Raw genomic sequence first — 19,597 nt, 5'->3', positions numbered from 1 at the left:
AAATAACACAAGCACACAGTGCAGTGGAATGAAATCAGATCCATGCACAGATAACACTGAAGAGATTACATAAATAAAAAATAATATGTACAATTAAATTCATATTAAATACTTGCTGTCTATACAGGTAAACATTTTAAGTTTCCACCTGTAGCTTTTGCTAAAACACATTACAGGCAGGAGACAAGGACTTAAGCTCCCTGGGGGATACAAACTTCTATGCATGAGAATGCAGAAGTGGTGGGAGGCGTGTTCGTGAGAGCAGTTGCTGATTGGATGGCTGCTGCACCTGTCCTATAATCAAATCAGGAGCTTCTTGCATAGGCATACCTCCTATTCATAGATAGGTAAGAGAGCATAGAGACTTCAGCTCTGGGGGACTGTATGAGGCAGATCATTCACCTTTCTCCCCAAACCTATTTTTTTTCTAAATTTTATTTCAGTTTCATAGACACAATAAAGAACCAGTGAAATAGCACAAATGTGCATTACAAACATACAACATACGAGACATAGAATGAGCAGCAGATACCCAGTTTTTATAATAGGAAACTAAATTAATTTTTTGCATGACAGTCAAGAGAGGGGAGTGGAGGGAAAAGGGGTGGTAGCAGCATGGCCGATGGAGGAAGAATGGGCGGGGGTTGATAAAGTGATCCAAGGGGAGGTAGTCGGGGAACAAATGATCTTAAGAAGTAAATGTGAAAATCCAGAAGGCTAGGGTTCAGAAAAAAGGGATTTGGAGAATATGGATTGAGTCTGAATGTTCTCGATCATTCCTTACAGTAACCAGAGATGTTCTCATAATACATTCCATCTGGTATATGTGCCAAATCCAGGGTTTGATGGCATGTAAAGTAAGGGCAAAGAGCTGTTTCCTGGCAGAGCGATCTGCCAGGTGGTGGTTGATACAATGGCCCAAATGTAACGTGCTGTCATATTCTGTTCCCGTATTACGGCAATATAGCAGCAAGTTTTAAAGTGGAAATTAGTTTTAAGGCAAGAACAACCTATTCTTTTTGCCATAAAACAAATTGACACTTTAAATCTAACATCCTATATCGCCGGGTCCAGAAGCCCAATTTTGGGGCAAAGTCTAAATAACTGGAAGAGACATTTTAGGAGCAGATGAAATGTTTGGGGGAATAACAGGATATCCATGTCCAGAAGGGTACTAAATGGACCTCACACCTTCCGCCAGGGTGGTGTGAGTTTGGAGAACTCCACCATATATGAATAATTGAGCCATCTGGAAACATTGGGAGATACTCTAGGTAAACAAGAGGGGGTATAGTACCATCGAAATTACAATTTGTAGCTGTAAAATTTCTATTTTGACACAGATTAAACGCTTGACGGTCCAACTCCTTCACAAATGGTAAATGTATAGTTTACAACATGCATTCCATATAGACTACAATTTAAACCTTAGGGCAATTAAATGTGGGCAATACATGATTTCATTAAGGTTCAAATAGTAGTTTAGGTCATAAGATAGTAGAAGAAGTACATGTAACCTACAGTAGGACAGCAGTGTAATGTGTGACAGCTGCATGTGATAACTGGTAAATATCGCAGTGTACTGGGTGATGGCAGCATGGGCTAATTGTTACAGTCTAGTTGTGGTTGATGGTGGCATCATGGAGTAATTATAATGGTATTTTATATTATTTTGCCACACTCGTCTTTAAACAGAAATAGTCTTTAAAATGATGATAATGATAATAATAGTTTAATTCTTACTAAAATATGTAATATGACTACTTCTACCAACAAGTAATTGGTTACTTATTTAGAGTATATGCTCAATGCTAATACTTATCGATTCTCCACCAACATTAGGGTCACAACTCACAGATGGGTAGTGGATGCTAGCCTGTATTTCGGGATTGGCGAAACCTAGTAATGAAACGTGGAATCTAATGTGCTGGCAGTAGTCACCAGGGACCACCACAAGGAGGTTTGGACTTAGCTGTGTCCGACACACAGGTCTCGGTCCTCGGGCTAGCCTGTCCCTTAAAATCCTCTTGCAGGTCGGCGAGCGCCCCTGTACTGCAGTCCCTGTGATGAGAGAGAAGGAGCCGGGCGCAGGAACAGCAGCGGAGCGCCGGGGACTCCCCGTCTGCTGACCACACTGGCTGAGACCCCTGCGCTGCCGGACCCGGTAAGTGGCCACCGGGCTGTGACAATTATTTGAGTACTCCACACCTATTCCTGGCCTGTACTGCTCCACTACCGACATTATTAATATCATGCAGTATTATGTGTTACTTACTTACATTCACATAGATCAGTGTGGACAAGGCACACTTCAACTTCACTTCACTATGCGGCTACACAAAACGTTATTGTTTCCAGAACACAAAACAAACACAGCTGTGCTGGTCTTTGTTTTTATGGTCTTGGTCAAGAACACTTTATTGGCTTGCTCCTCCTGCCATTTAGATTCTTTTTTCTGCAAGATAATGATCATGGTCGGTCGTATGTTCAGAGATGTTCAAGACTAATCTGGAGGAGTGCCTGGGAAACGGGGAATGATGAGACAGTTCTACAGAGTACGACACTCCACAGCCCTGCATGGCTGAGTTTTTCCTCCCACTCAAGTCACATTGCCAAGCTAGTTTGTGTAAATACAGATGTGTCCACATACATTTTAAGGGAAAAAATTGCACAAAATGACACTCAGCGCTACAGAGTCGCAAAGCGTTCATGCGTTGCGTAACGTGACTTGTAGCGCACAGAGGATAGCTGTATGTGGACACATCTGTATCTGGATGAAAAATTGGTGGAGTTCAGGAAATTACAGATTATGTAAATAAGGCTTTTAGTGGAGGTTTGGTGTATTCTGGGAGATTCTATAGTGGATAATGGTCTGTCATTAATATGGTCCACAACATAATAAAAAAAAAAGGTTAACAAGCTGAATTTGATATAAAAAAAAACTTGGATGTCTGCAAAAGAAAAGAATATGAGATAGATCATGTAAATATTTGGTGTCTGGAGGAAGTTTTTGTCATATAGGGCAATGACGAGGCAAGAGGAAGGTTAAAGCCTGTATCATTAGGGATATATTGTTAAGAGTTATCTCAAATGAATAAGGAGTGCCAGATGACTGGAATAGAGGACGTGCAAAAGCCAGAGAAGGACAGAAGTCAAGGTCATCTAGGCTTTGGACCTCTCTATCAGCGATCAGACTCTGTAGGAAACAGGGTCCATAGAATGCATAGAACTAATTGAGGTAATAGTATTTAAACTGGGGGAAATCCACGCCCCCGCCTCGAGATAGTGGTTGTAAAAGTTTTATGCAGATTTTAGGACTCTTTCTTGCCCAACTTAATAGAATGTATGTTTGAGGAACCTGAAGATGCATGGAGAGGTTCAGATTGGCACTTGAATTGGTATAGAAGTCTGGGAGAGGACATTCATTTTGATAGTATTAATACAACCTATTCATGAAAAAACAACAACTAGTGTAAAACATGGTGTTGATGTAGGTGCTTAAATATATGATTCAGGTGCCATATGAAGGGAAAGGCCTGTAATAATGATCTCAGACACTAGACTATGTGTACCCAGCCCGACCTCGGCAGAAACGGCACCCAGCGGAAGAGCCGGCATCGGCAAGTGCATACACATTTGCCAATGCGGGCAGCGATGGAGCGGCGGCCGGGCATGCTGCATTCAGCAGCATGGCACTCACTAATGACATCCCCCGTCGAAGCTGCATATAGGGCAGATGAAAGATGTAGCTGACGTCGCGCGGGAGCACGCATAGTCAGCGATATAGCGGGTACACACCAGACGATTTGCCCAATATGTCGCTCTAACCCGCTGGTTTGGACAATATATCATCTAGTGGTACCCAGTATTAGAAGAACATCGTCTACATAAAGGGCATGTCTCTGCAATCTTCCCTACTTTAATACCGCAAACTCTGCAGTGCCCAATCAGCAGGCAGGGCCAGATTAACAATAGGGCGGATGGAGCTACAGCTCCAGGCCTCCAGATAAAAATAGGCCCATCAACATGACAGAATGATTACCAGCTGCCTAACTAGCCAAAAATGTTAAGTATTTAAATAGTTTTTTTTAGTCCCCCCTAAAAAATTAATTATGCCATTTTTCCATTTCAATGTAGTTAGGGAGACATAGTGTTCATAGTGTAGGGGGTGTACCCACCAAGGTGACTCTGAACACACTCACACAGCACCGATCACAGCTATTCCCCTTCTCAGTATAGGCCTTTGAACATTTTTAGCTCCAGGCCCATGTGGGCCTTAATCCGGCCCTGTCAGCAGGTAGGGACGATCTTCAAAATTGGTCCACTTGACTTGGACAAAATACAGATTTTGTCTAAGTCAAGTGGACCAATTTCGAAGATCGTCCCCACCTGCTGATTGGGCACTGTGGAGTCTATGACAGTTGCACCCACCCCAACTTTGAGGGTTATAGTTTCACTACTATTGCATATTGTGCACCAAAATTTTCCCACAGTTAGATGTAAATTTACTAAATTGATAGTTTTTAGAAGAGAGTTTTAAAAGTGATGTTGCCCATAGCAACCAATCAGATTCTAGCTCTTATCCTCTAGAAGGTGCTAGTTAAATGTTAAGTAGAATTGCATTGGTTGCTATGGGCAACATCACTTTTAAAACTCACTTCTAAAAACTCTCACTTTAGTAAATTTACCCCTTAGTCTGACATATATGACAATATTCAAGTAAAATGTTAGCAAAACTGCAGATGGTCAAGTGGGGATCCCTGATCCACTTGACATGGAATGACCCAAAACTAAATATATGCGTGATACTGGAATAATATTGGTATAATAAAATAAGGTCACAGATAATGTAGTTAATATTGGGTACTGCTGATTTTGAAGGGACACTAATTATGTAATTATGTAGGGAATAGGGGCATGGTGAGTACTTTATAACCCCCCACTGAACTTCTCCTACTCCCTCTCCACACTGCTGTTTCCGGCTCCCCCTCTGAGATGGACTCCAGCTGAACTCTGGACAAGGAGACGGTGATTTCCGGAGTCGGGGGTCAGCTGCGATTGGATGCTGCAGATCTGGTGCCGCCTTCTCAAGTTCCTGGTGAGACACAGAAGGGCTGGGTTTGCCTATTTCCCGCCGGCTATGACACAAAAATGTTATCTGGAGCAATGCAGATGCTGATTAAGGACAACGAAACTGGCCTCACTGGGGCAAGAGCTGCCAGTCTCCAGGATAGTGCTAGCGGAGGTACTCTCAGTTATGGCAGGTGGGTTTCTGGATGAAATCCTGTGGCGCAGACCGTGCATCCTCCTGGCTAGCCTGCCCTTCATTGCCAGGGCAGTTGTGATGGCTGCTGTCCAGGACAAGGAAACCCTGGCTGGGTGGGCATGTGACAGTGGGTAAGCTTTCTATTTTAGGCTTAATAACAGGTTTGCTGGCATATTAGAAATTATGGACAGATCTTTGTAGCATTATATTTGTTTATGCCACTTATATGTGGCATATTATATGAGCAGTTCTGTGTGGCACAATAATGTAATTTAACTAGAATTTTAAAATCCTATTTTTTCTTGTGAATGTAAAAAATATATATTATTAGGCTGTAGTGTTATAAATATTGCTTCAGATCACAAATTAATTCCCCTAGTATCTATAGGCACAATGGTAAAAAGAGGAAAACAATAACAAACATGGGAATAGATTTAGAACACATAACAAATAAGCATTTCAACAAATAAATTGCTATAAAAATACATCAAAAGATTCTAATTTTCTTAATCAAAGGTAAAAACTGACACTGAAGAAAAAAAAAATTCTTGACAATTTTTAACAATTCTCAAAAACATCTGTGCCTCTACTGGACTTAAAGAGCCGCATTCAATTATCGATTAGGAGTGTTTGTGCAATCTACAGTATCAAGAACAAAAAACACAATGAAAAGCTTTCTATGGGTGACCATCCACAACCAGGGAACCCAAGGAAGATGATGGAATGTGAAGATCAAGATCTTCGGCATATGAAACTCGCAGATTGGCACCTCACGTCCCCTGAACATCTGTCACAATGGACACCAAAAGTAGAGGTCAAGCAGCTGGTCTGAGAGGAAGTATAGCAGCAAAGAAAAAGCCCAAGTTCCAAAGAATTTGCTGGCGCACTTAGGATAAAAAACATAAGTTGTGGACCAGTCAGCAGGGGAGAAAAGTTTTTGCTTAGTTGGAAAACCAAACAACCCCCTACATGAAATGTTTTCTACATGAAGAATATCAACTGGAGTGCCTCGATCTGACTGAAGCATCCTGTGCAGATTATGATTTGGGTCGTCAACAGCTGGTGTCGGTCGTCTTGATATTGGTGATGGAATCATGAATGATGAATGAAAAGTTCTTGTAAGCAGTAGGCTTCCTTCAGTTAAAGAGAGGTTTCCGGAACATGCTATTATGCAAACCAGATGGCGAAATGTCCAGCATATTTAATGACCAGGGCAAACACCAGACTTCAACCAGATTGAGACTATTTGGCATACAATTAATACAGGATCTCTAAAATCAAACCAGCAACCAGAATAAAGCAGATTGAAGCTGTTATAGAATCAAGGAATCGGAATTTCACGATTGATCTGTTGGAAAACCTTGTACAGTCTATGCTGAAACTTTGTGCCACAATTATCAAGGTTAAAGTGTGGTCAATTAAATATGAATAACTTTAATATGAATTTGCAAGTAATGTATTTCATTTGAATAAATGCTATTTGGTTTGTATGACTATTTCATGACCCTGCTATTCTATTGATACAATATATTTTCTCAGTTTGTAGTTGGTCATAGTCCTTGGCATCGGTAAGGGTCAAATCAAAAATATGCCTTTTGCGGTTCTCCTGACAGGAAGGGTGCAAAAAACCTGCCCACTCATTTCTTGGCTAACTTTCCATCTCAGCTGTTCTTCTGAAAGTTAAATATGCTTCAACATCATCACTCTCATCTTTTGCAGAAAATGACTAGCCGACATGGAGCTGAAGCTACTTGTGACATCCATAGAAGCATTTCCATACAGGGCTGCTACATGCTCCACCACCTCTTTTAAGAACTTGCAGTATTGGTGCTGTTGCACCTAGATCTCCTCAACATCTAATTGCTGTTCTCGTCGGGCCTCCACAATGGCCAATTGCTGCACCCTAGTGGCTTCCTGCTGAGCCCTGATGGCTTCCTGTTGTCCCGATGTAGCCTGTAACAAGGCCTTAACTATGTTCTCCATGTTATCTCTTACGACAGGCGAGAAACATAATCTGGCTTCCCTATATGCAACAGCTCATGACACCACCAAAAAGTTCACAATATTACAGACTTTTTCCTCAAAAAGAAAAAACAAAAAATGGGTGTCTGTCACTTTAAATTTTCCACATAGGTTTTTATGGTAGCAATATAAGTCCAATGCTTGCATTCTCTACCATGTGTGGCAAGATCAGGGTAAGGGTACCATCTCCTGGCGTAAACTGTTGCACTTGTCATGTAGCAGCCAAGTAGTAGTACACTAGTCCGTGGCCTTGGTACAAGTATACGCAGCTAGTTTTATTAGCGACACAAAAAATATAAACAAAAATATAAAAGTAAATTCTGTCTTATCTGGCTATAACAAATTGATTCCCTCGATCAGAATGGAAAGTCCAAACACCCCTCTAACAAAACAGTGTATCTCAACAGGCCTCCGATTTGTTCACCAGGCAGTGAGAGACCAACTACAAAAACTGCCACACCCTTTATCAACCTCTCACAGGTGGTCTGGCAATCAAGACTAAATCAGCTTCCGTCTACCAGGCGGAAGTTAAAAACATATTACAACTTTTCCAGCATTTTTGTCACAAATATACACGCACCACAGAGCTCAAATTATATAGTTGATAATACCACATTGGCCTTTTCTGTTCACATAGCTGTAGAGAGATTTATCTTCAGTGATTAGTTCAGGAAAGGAGTACCCCTTGTTGAGCACTAGTTTGTGATATTGTAAATTGCATGTGCACTTCTCATCCCTTAGCTCAGATTTACCAATTTATAATTGAGATGAGGTGGTGGTCTGGATTTGATAGAATTATTTTTTAAAGGATATGGTGTTTGGCTAAATCCTGAAACATGATTTGATGTAAGCCTGATAGGTGCTATGGTTAGGCGGCACCTAAAACACTGATTGAGTGATGTAATGGTAAAGATTATATAAACACACACACACACACACGTATACATGCACATGTATATATATACACTAGAGATGTGCGGTTCGGTTTTACTCGGATATGTTCGAATCTCAAAAATGGCATCATATTGGCTATCCAGCTGTCACGTGTTTTAGATAAGATAATTCCGAACTAATCCGAACTTGCGCTAATGTGGCGAAAAGAACTAAGTAAATCCGAACCCGTAAATCTCTAATATACACACACATAATGATCGGAGGAGAAATCTAAATCAAATCATTATATTTCAATATTTGGTGTGACCACCCTTTGCCTTCAAAAAAGGTTCAATCCTTCTAGGTACAATTGCACACAGTTTTTGAAGAAACTCAGCAGGGAGGTTTTTCCAGACATCTTGGAGAACTAACCACAGATCTTCTGTGGATGTAGGCTTGCTCAAATCCTTTTGTCTCTTATTGTAATCCCAGAAAAGACTCGATGATGGGGGATCTGTGGGGGCCATATCATCACTTCCAGGAATTCTTGTTCTTCATTACGGTGAACATAGGCCCTCATTCAGAGCCACTCGCTAGCGGCAGTACGCTCGTTCCGAGCGATGTTCGCACATCTGCGCATGCGTACGGATCGTTATACGCATGCGCGAACCAGTCAGTGCGGCTGAAATTCATGTGCTCGTAATATAGCGAATGCCTGCTATTTTGAGTGACAGAATGAGGCGTATGTGGGTGGTAACAGGGGAAGGTGCTTGAAAACGGGGAGTGGAGATCAGAACGCAGGCGTGCTTAAAGGTCAAAACGGGCGTTTTATGGGTGTGCATAATTAATACAGCAGCGTCATTGACCACGTCACTGGGTTATTTTATAGCCAGAACTGCTCGCAAGATTGTGGTAGCAAAAACCAACCACAAGAATAGCGAGCAGTTCATACGCTGGTCGATGTACTCGATTAATCTAATAAATAGCGGACCTGACGTATGGTGCGAGCGGCCAGGGGGCGTTTTTAACAAATAAACAAGCGTATGTTTTGCTCGCTCGTTCAGACTTAGAGGTGTGAACAGACTGCAATTTGCGAACGGATCATTTGAATAGCCACCCCTTGTTTTTGAACGAACGACCGCAAATAGCGAACGGCTCTGAATCAGGCCCATAGTTCTTAATGACATTGACTGTATGTTTGGGGTCGTTGTCCTGCTGCAGAATATATTTAGAGCCAATCAGACACCTCCGTTATGGTATTGCATAATGTATAAGTACCTGCCTGTATTTCTCAGCATTGAGGACACCATTTATTCTGACCAAATTCCCAACTCTATTTGCTGAAATGCAGCCCCAACCTTGCAAGGAACCTCCACCATGCTTCACTGTTGCCTGCAGACACTCATTATTGTATCGCTCTCCAGTCCTTCAGCGAACAAACTGCCTTCTGTTACAGCCAAATATTTAACATTTTGAATCATCAGTCCAGAGCACCTGCTGCTATTTTTCTGCATTCCAATTCCTATGTTTTTCTGCATAGTTGAGTAGCTTGTTTTTTTTTTCCACGTCGAATGTATGGCTTTTTGATGGGTGTACCTGGGTCCCACTGGTTTCAGCCAGTTCTGAGCTGATGGCACTGCTGGACATCTTCTGATTTCAAACAGCAGTAAGCATGATGTGTCTTTCATCTGATGCACTAAGTTTCCTTGGCTGACCACTGCGTGTATGGTCCTCAACATTGCCCGTTTCTTTGTGCTTTTTCAAAAGAGCTTGAACAACACATCTTGAAACCCCAGTCTGCTTTGAAACCTTTGCCTGGGAGAGACCTTGCTGATGCAGTAAACTACCTAGTGTCTTGTTGCTGTGCTCAGTCCTGCCATGGTGTATGACCTGTTACATGAAACGGTCTCCCACAACCTCACCTATGTAACAGAATTTGGCTGTTCTTCACCCAGTTTTAAGCCTCCTACACAGCTGTTTCAGTTAATGATTGTGCTTCAACCTACATATGAAAATGATGATCATGATCACCTGTTTGGTATGATTAACCAATCATACACCTGACTATAATCCTACAAAATCCCTGACTTTGTGCAAGTGTACCTAGAAGAATTGATGCCGTTTTGAAGGCAAAGGGTATATTTATTTGATTTAGACTTCTCTTCTGTACATTCACTTTGCATTTTGTTCAAATACATACACAGTATATATCGCAACACTTTGTTGTATACTACTAGCAATCATCCTCCAAAATTGAAGGACAGTCTACCGGTCTCTTAAGAGTACTGAGGAACAATACGGATCCAGTGGTGGGTGAGCAACAATTACTTGAGATGAAGGAACGATTCCTGGAACGGGGCTACAGGAGAAAGACCGTGGAAGGATGTCTCATTAGAACACACCGCATGCGGTCAAAGACACAAACGTGTACGAAATCGGATGTTATTCGTCACTCAATATGATGGAGTTTCAAACTCTGTGGCGAAGTTCCTCCGTAAGCATTGGCCCATTTTAATGTCTGACCCTACTTTGTGTGATGTGGCACAGGAACCACCTATGATGGCATTCAGGACGGGTAAGAACTTGAAACAATTATTGATGCATCCTCCCCAGTTGAGGGCATCAAATGATAACACCTGGCTTCTAACCCAAAAACCCGGATGCATTAAATGTACTGGTTGCACAACGTGTAGACAAAGGATACCTAGCTTGAGTTTTCCTCATCCGCATAGTGGCCGCCCCATTCCTATTCGTTATGAACTGCAACGTCTACTAGACTCTGTGATATATCTGCTTACGTGCCCCTGTGGGCTTGCATACGTGGGTTTGACATCATGCAGATTCCATGACAGGATGGCCAACCACAGGTGTACCATCAGACAAGCATTATCTACCAGGAGTTCTGATAAACCGGTAGCTCAGCATTTTCTCTTTAGAGGACATCAAGTTTCCTCATTACGTTGTCGTATTATCGATTGGATCCCGCCTCTTACACGCGGTGGTGACCAAATGATGCTTTTGAAGAAGTTTGAGGCAAGATGGATTTTTCGCCTGGGAACAGTAGCACCGCATGGATTGAATGAATGCAGATAGCAGACTTATTTTTGTATGTTTCCAATTTTTTATTTATAATTTTTCATATATTATTTGTGACCAATACACCTTTGTTTATGTTTTATTTTTTCTTGTTGTCATTATTATTAGGTTGTATTTCTATTATGCATTATTTTGATTTTGATATATTTGTCTGATGATCATATTTATATTAAATGTTTTCTCCCATATTTACCAGGTCCCTATAAATACTACAGCCATGATTATATCCCTGTTTGTGCTCCATGCTGGAGCAAGTACATTATTTGCTATGTTTATTTCTCACATTTCATCAGTAGATGGCCGTTCCAGTACCAGAACTTTGCGTTCCAGTCAGAACGTTGGCTTGTGTTTATCATGACCACAACCCGGGTTTTGCTGTGTTGGATGCAGGCCAGCTGGATGTCCTGGAGATTGGCTGGAAGAATGGCATGAAGCACGTGATTAGAAGCACGTGTGCCAACCGGATACTTGTGCCACTTGCCGGATGTGAGGCGGTGTACCCGGCATGAGGATTGGATCATGGCTGATTGGACTTAACGCCATTAGGTGAGTGAGGAACTTTGACCTCTCGGTCTATTGTGACGTATGACATTATGCGCTGAAGCGCAATGGTTTTTGACAACTTCTTTGGATAGTAATAGGAACCTGGTAGACGTGGTTAGTGTTACGTTGCTTCTGGGTGGGCTATATGCCCTGATGCATATTGCCATGTGGTTGTGCCTCCTGAGGATGGCCCTATATGGACCGAAACATTGAGATACCTCCTTGAGCTTTATATCTGTGGTATGACGAATATGGAATAAATACTATTATTACTTTTCTAAAAAGAATTTGGTGTGTGCTCCATTCTTTTGCTCTATATATTTGGACCCCAGTTTGGAAGTCCTGGATGCACCCCAGTGGATGATGACTGGTGGAGAGGTTGCACTCTGACTGAACTGGTTAACTGTATAAAAGACACCTGTCCATACCCTCAAACAAACAGGTGCCATTAATACAGGTAACGAGTGGAGGATAGATGAGCTTCCTAAAGAAGAAGTAACAGGTCTTTGAAAGCCAGAATTCTTGCTGGTTGGTAGGTGTCCAAATTTTTTTTTTTCAGAAAGAATATACAAATAAATTATTTAAAAATCATACAATGTGATTTCCGGAATTTTTTGTTCTGATTCTATCTCTCACAGTTAAAGTGTACCTATGATGGAAATTACAGACATCTCTCATATTTTTAAAGTGCAACAACTTGCACAATCGGTGGCTGTCCAAATACTTTTTTGCCCCACTGTGTGTGTGTGTGTGTGTATGTGTGTATATATATAATATATATATATATATATATATATATATATATATATACACACACACACACAATACACATACACATATATATACACATACACATATATATACACACACAAATACATCAGTGATCCGGCACTCACTTTTTGAAAAACAGATGTAATGCTTGCTTAGGTGCCCTCCTTTACAGGGAACGGCGTCCCCACCATATACATACGGTAGAGGCGGCACTCAGAGTTCTTTCAATAAAGGTGAAGCAGTGCTGTGCTTTATTCAATAATTCATCTCATCGACGTTTCGGGGCCATCTGCCCCTTCATCAGGATGTCACAGATGGATATATATAAAATTTGAGTAAAGTAGTGCAAGGAGTATTTATATGGCGCTATATCTGCCTTTGTTTGATAGATCACGTCATCTAGTATAAAGTTTTGTCTAAAATTTTAACAGCTGTTTGTCAGCATCAATGTTTACGAGCTCTAATCCTTAATGAACATAATTATACATTTCATAAATGTCCTTACATAATCAGCATTCTCCCCAGAATCAATTTCACCAGCGCTCCAACCTGCTTATTTTTACCTGCCACCCGGCGCTATCCTGCTCCAGGGGTCTGACGGACAAAATCAGCATTGCACTGCGCATACGTTACCTTCTTTTAGAGGCAGGGCGCAGTTTGGACGGTGAGAACATTGCAAAATGGTAGATGGAGAGTGCAAACGTGAACTGCGTCTCAGCGTACAGCACTGCCCCTCAGCATACAGCTCTGAGCTGTGCCTTAGTGTGCAGCACTGTGCCTCAGCGTACAGCTCTGGGCTGTGCCTTAGTGTGTAGCACTGCCCCTCAGCATACAGCTCTGAGCTGTGCCTTAGTGTGCAGCACTGCGCCTCAGTGGGCAGCAGTGTACCTCAGCGGGCATTGCCAGCAAGTGGGCTATATCTGCAAGAGTCTTTAAAAATTATTGAATTATTTACTTTAAAATATGTTAATCTCGAGGTCATATCAATATAAGCATTTCAACATTTTCCATTATTACAACGTATTACACCCAGCTGCTATTGTGAAAGCCATGCTCTAGGGCAGGATGCTCCTAGTCATCACTGGAACGATTTGCTTACAGAATGAATGAATCGGTTTAAATTCAAAACAATAAAATACAGAAAACACTTAAGAGTGCGGCTGCAGAACTCAATCAGGTCACCGGCCTGCTATGTGTTATTAACACCCAGGATGTGGCATTTTCTAGTGCAGCCTCTTCCTGTACATTGCTGAGAGCAAGAGTGAACCCTAAAACTCTCTGCTTAATATTACCAACAGGTCATTGTAACACTTGCTTAAGGGGTGTTTAGGTAAATTTAGCACACCACAGAGTCCCTGTCCAAGAATGCCATTGCATTTGGATAGCACAGACAATATATTTAATGTAGTTTGATGGGCAAGTTACCAGTTTAGGGATTCATTCAATTGCGAGTGATGCAGGCAAGGCGTTCTAGTGCACGCATATGGCACACTTGCAGAATCCCCAAGATTTTTCTATGCACTCCTAATGGAAATGGGGACGATTTAATGTGCAGTTGCTGCCGTTTCTAAGCTGTCACAAGGTCACATTGGGGGAGATGTATGAACCGCCGAAGCAGCATCAGCGCACGTTATGTGCTCTGATACCGCTTCTCCCCCATGTATGATTGGGGGTCTGGGAAGTAAATGACAGGGGCGCTATGCGCCCATCATTATCGGCACTGCTATCTACAAGATAACAGCGCCGATAGTCTGGGCTATGTATGAATGGTCAGTTCCCCTGACCGTTCCACCCGCTACAGCTGTCGCTATTGACAGCTACAGCCTAGCGATGCCCTATCCTCACAGCAGGGACAGAGCTGCCGGCTCCAGGGCTGCACGCGGGATCTCGCGATGCTTGCGAGATCCCGTCATGCTGAGTTATCAGTCCTCTGCTCCGGCTGATGAGATGTTAATACATCTCATTGTTAGAGCTTCCTGCTTCACCTCGGCAAAGAGGCGAAGCAGAAAGTGTTATAGCAGCACATTAATTGTCGCTATAATACATCCCCCCCATTGTGAGAATCGACCCATTAGAGTCTTAAAAAAATAACATAAAATGAGAGTTTCAAACAGTGAATATAAGAATATACAATTACATCACAATACTGTATTGTTTCATTTATACTTAAACATGATATTCATAAACATTGCAGCAACTAGTAAAAAAAGCCGTTACTATTTTCTATACAGTATAATAAGCGAGTGTGTGTGTGTGTGTCTATTTGTCCTTTATGCACAGCCAGAATTTGGCATGGTGGTATAGTTTGACCAAGATTAGGTTTTTGGCTATGTTTGAAGCTCATCAGGGCCATGGAGGTCTACATGGTACCCACCAAGTTTTTACATTTTGGTTTAAGCAAGTTTGTCTAAATGTGCACTGATCTGAAGGCACAGGCTGATATGTACCAGTGGGAGGCAGGCAGAGCTCCAACAGAAGAGCAGCAAGTCGCAGGATCAACTGTCACACTACACCTGCACTGACAGTTACTAATTTCCTCCAAGCACATTTTCATCTGCCATGGTCTTCAATGTTGGTCTGCAGAAATTTCTGCTCGGCAATGATTTTCTGCACTGATTTCTGAAACCACAGTGATTTGGGAAGCTATGCTGATTTCTGTCCTGTAAGTCACTCTGCTCCTGATATACCCCATTCCAAACAGTAATGGATAGATAGGTCCTTTTCAGGGTTAAAACCATGTCCGCAAACAGTGGGGTCCTTTTTAGGATCAATGGAAGGGGTTATAGACTAGAACAATGTAGACAAATGAAGGCAATGCATGTAATTCAAGATCCATTCTACAACCCGGGCAATGCCAGGTATCCGAGACGTAGGCAAAACAAATATCAGGTCCATACAAAAAACAGACAATTATGTAATCAATTTTATATTATAACTAGAGAGAGAGAAAGAAAAAAAAAAAAACAGAAGGGAAAGAGAAAGTAAGGAAAAGAAAAAGAAAGAGAAGAGAAAAGAAAATCCTCTGGGGTGGGTCCTAAGGATAGAAACATAAAAAAATTACTATATATGGGTGGCTATTACAAGGCGAAAGGTTAAGGGGCGTTTTGAGAGGCTAACCAAGGGTTCCTTATTCTGTTGAATGATTTAGAAGGGCGATTGATAATGCTAGTCATATACTTCAATTGGTAAATACACCATATTCTAGATAAAATAGACTTCATAGATGGGGGGGGGGGGCAGATTCTTTCCACCCTGCCGCCAACTGGCAGGTCGTAGCAGAGACTATGTAACGCAGTTTATTTGGATGCCTAGTCAACATGCGGAGATCTGAGGATGGAGAAATATTTAGGATCATAGGGAATGGAAATATTAAGTAAACGTATGATAAGACCAACAACTTCCTTCCAAAGAGGTACTATCTTTGGGCAGGACCACCATATATATGAAAAAAGGTGCCTTCATTGGTACATCCTCTCCAGCATCTATCTGATGTATCGGGATATATTCTGTGCAGTCGAGAAGGCACATAGTGTCCCATTCAAGAGCCTATGCGCTCGCAAGCGGGTCACTACAAAAGGGGCGGCTGTCGATGGTGATCGACAGCTCGCACCGTTTTGTAGGCGGGGCGGGGGGTGGCTTGCCAAACGGAGGCATTCCCAAAGGAACGCCTGCCGTTTGGGGGTGGCCCCACTGACATCACTCCTGATGTCAGTGGTGAGCTTCCGGCTCTATTAGAGCCGAAAGCTCACTGGGGCATGCGGCAGACGAGACCCTACCACAAGGGTCTCGTCTCAAGCCCCGTTGGTCGCGATGGACTTGACAATCGTGACCATCAACCTGGCCGCTCGCTAAATCTGTGGGTGGTCACCCACAGCCTAGCGAGCGGCCAAGAGGTCGGCTCTGAACATAGAAGCGGCCGCCCTCATTCAGAGCGAGCGCTCGCATTTTGCGAGCGGCTTTGAATGAGGTCCATAGTACCATCTGTATAGTAGTTTATAGGTATTCTCTTTAATTCTGATGCAAACAGAGCATTATCCCAGACCACTCCCCGTCGTCTAAAAGGGGTACCCAGATCCACCTCCCAGGCCCTTTTGTGGGAATTACGTTGAGAAGGCTAGCTTATTATTATATTATTAATAAATAAATAATAAATTATATTTATTTATATAGCGCTCCAATAGAGCTTTAGGCTAGTAATATAATTCTTTACATGTTGATATAGGTTATAGGGCCCTTTCACACAAAGGTTAAGTACTTGTGATTGTATACAGAGACAGGAGAAAGATCACTGATCCCCTTTAAACTGTAGACTGAAGCCTAGTACACACTATATGATTTTTCGGACGGTATGCCCGATTCCGATGGATTGGAGCAACATATCGCCCAAATCGTGCAGTGTGTACACACTATGTAGGCTGTTGCGCGCTCCTGTGGGGTCTTCAGCCGCATCGTCATGTCGTCCCTACATGCAGCTCGCCCAGTCGATGCGACTGATGACCCCATGCAACGGGTTGCGGCAGGGGCCCACATATCAGACGGTCGGGCACCAGATCATCTAGTGTGTACCGGCCGCCCGATATGTCGGCCTATCGGCAGGTGGGGGCAGCAGTCGCATCGCTGGGTACACATATCGTATAGTGTGTACCCAGCTTCATGTAAATGTACAAATAAGTAACAAAAGAAGCACAATCTTTATTTTACTGGTTAAAGTAAAAATTAATGACTAGTATTATTTAAATTAAAATCTTGTGCTTGGCTAATACACTGTTGTATGCCACAGGACGTTTTCATACGATATGAAGTGCGGCAGCCTAGATCCAAATAAATTGTATACAGACAGTGCGAGGAATTATTATCCAACACATTAGTTAAGCAAGTTGCACTGAATTCAAAGCGGATGATGGTAGATACTGTATTTCAGGGTAGCAGGAAGAGTATGTCTGCATACTGCGTAATATACATACTGTATGTATCCTTTTATACCTAGTCACAATACGCCATGTGGTATGATTTAATCTCCCTACTTGCAAATGTAGAAGATCCATTTTATTTGGGTATCATTAATGGATCTGCATCTATCTAGGAGGGATTATCCACAGGGCCCAATAAACAGTGGGGTGCCTTCAAACTATCTGAAGATAGTCTCAAAAGGAAATTATGAATTCTACGTAAGGACATTCTAAGAACATTGTGTAATAAAGACTACAAATGTATTTCCTAATGTATAAAAAAAATTGAAATAACTGGTAAGCTATGTGTCAGTCCTGATGAAATTCTTATTCTAAATGCATGGGCTATCCGATGCGTTTCACCACTATACTTCCTGAACCACTTGAATGGCACAATTTAAATAAAATACAGTAAAATACATTTCTTGCATTATATCGTCACCCTTTAAATTGCAGGACAAAAACATGCAGTAATATGATTTAACATGGAATGCTATAAGCCGACAATGACATTTTGTTGTAAAGTGAAAAAAAAATACTTACCAAGCCATTGCAGTTACTAAGAGCCACTTTCGTTGTGGTGTTTTGGTCCTGTAAATATCCCGTGTAGTGACAGTTCTCTATGAAGTCGTGCTTGAACTCAGGCCCATCCTTCCCCCAGTACTCTACCGTAAAATGTTTAGAGACCAGATCCGTATTTAGAGTCAGGTTTAAGTGAAAGTGCTTGCCATAGGCAGAAATTTTAAAAAATAATTTAGAAGCTTCCTGCTCATGGTCTTTAGGGTCCGTACTCCTCTTCCTACGCGAGTGTTTCTCATTCTTCACAGTAAAACTGATGAAGGCCCCTTTGCGGTCAACCCTTATAGGAACCGTCAGCTGGTAGTGTTCAAGGTAAGACAGGAATTCCCCTTTGTGATCGCAAGCCAGGACAATCCATAAAGGGAGCATGCAAAGGAAAAGGAGAGTAACAGGGAGTAGTACATACTAGACCATTACAACTACTAACACTGTACAACATGTGTCCTCAGTCTCATAACTATATTAAACAGAGAAAGTTCAATCACAATGAAATAAGGCATATTATTAAATTGACCATGGCTTGTCCGACTAGCAGTGGCGAAACGCGTCTATTCTTTATATGCTGTTGTACCACAACTTTTCTTTAATGCACCTTGTACAAGGAGGTTAAATGGATTCTGAATTAGAAATTGCATAGGAGCCACAAAACTAATTTGGGCAAGATACATTAATATGGTACTAGACACCTCCAGGTCCTTTGTATGCATACGTTTTATTAAATTAAATGTTAAAAGGTGCTCTGTGAATACTGTAAGCACACATGCATTGTACTATAAACATATTTCACTGCTCATGTCTAATAGTGGAACCCTACCTTGAGAACTAAAGGAGAGTCTGCTGTCCCTGTGAGATTCCGCTGAAACCATGGCAAGGCCCAATATCCAGGTCAACGTCTTCCACAAAAGTTCCATAATTTGGAAGCAAAGCAGATGGGCAATTCTCTCTCTTTGATGTCAAGTTTTTCAATTAATTTATTCCTTGTCAGGCTACCTCTGTCCTACAGCATTAGCTCTATCCCAGAAAAGCACCATAACCATGTACCCTTCGTCCTTTCTTCAAACGCCACCACCCCAAGGAGAGGCTTCGCCGTTTATCGTGAAGGAAGAGATTACTTTTTAACACAAGCTCTCCTCCTGAATGTTGTTCCCTCTCGCTTTTCCACTTTCATTTTTTAATCCAGTTAAAAATGATCAGAAATGAAAAAAAAATAAAAATTCACTTTTGGAAGGAAGCGTAAAATAATCCTTCATGCAACTTGTCAAGTATCAGATGGGAAACTTATTAAGGTTGGGCCATTTCTGTACCTGCAAGAGACAAAAATAAAATACAGAGATGAATGTAGGCCTAAATTTCCTTTGCACATTTTGCAGCATTTGGGAGAAGGCAGGCAGACACACAATACATGATAATCTCCGGCACTGTCTTTAGTCTATATAAATGTGACTTTGCGTAAACATCTTAAAAGGGGAGAATTCAATTAACCAGGCAAGAAAAAGTG

The 19,597-nt window shown here is 41.9% G+C and overlaps 1 protein-coding gene across 2 annotated transcripts in view; it reads right to left on the bottom strand.

Moving 5' to 3' along the window:
- ADAMTS6 (ADAM metallopeptidase with thrombospondin type 1 motif 6) overlaps positions 1 to 19,198 on the bottom strand; it is a 309,424-nt gene extending 290,226 nt beyond the window's left edge. For both annotated transcript variants that reach the window (XM_088444033.1, XM_088444034.1), the window contains exons 1-2: positions 18,914 to 19,198; positions 18,064 to 18,428 (exon numbers count right to left, since the gene is read on the bottom strand). In XM_088444033.1, coding sequence (XP_088300159.1) covers positions 18,064 to 18,428; positions 18,914 to 19,010 — 462 coding nt within the window. In that variant the 5' untranslated portion in view covers positions 19,011 to 19,198. The remainder of the gene's footprint in view (positions 1 to 18,063; positions 18,429 to 18,913) is intronic.
- Between the last annotated feature and the right edge of the window lie 399 nt (positions 19,199 to 19,597).

Source organism: Taudactylus pleione, unplaced genomic scaffold (genome assembly GCF_031769625.1).
Source record: "Taudactylus pleione unplaced genomic scaffold, aTauple2 ptg000345l, whole genome shotgun sequence".
Classification (NCBI taxonomy): domain Eukaryota; kingdom Metazoa; phylum Chordata; class Amphibia; order Anura; family Myobatrachidae; genus Taudactylus; species Taudactylus pleione.
Note: the sequence above shows the minus strand (reverse complement) of the source record. Positions and strands in the feature narration are given on the sequence as shown.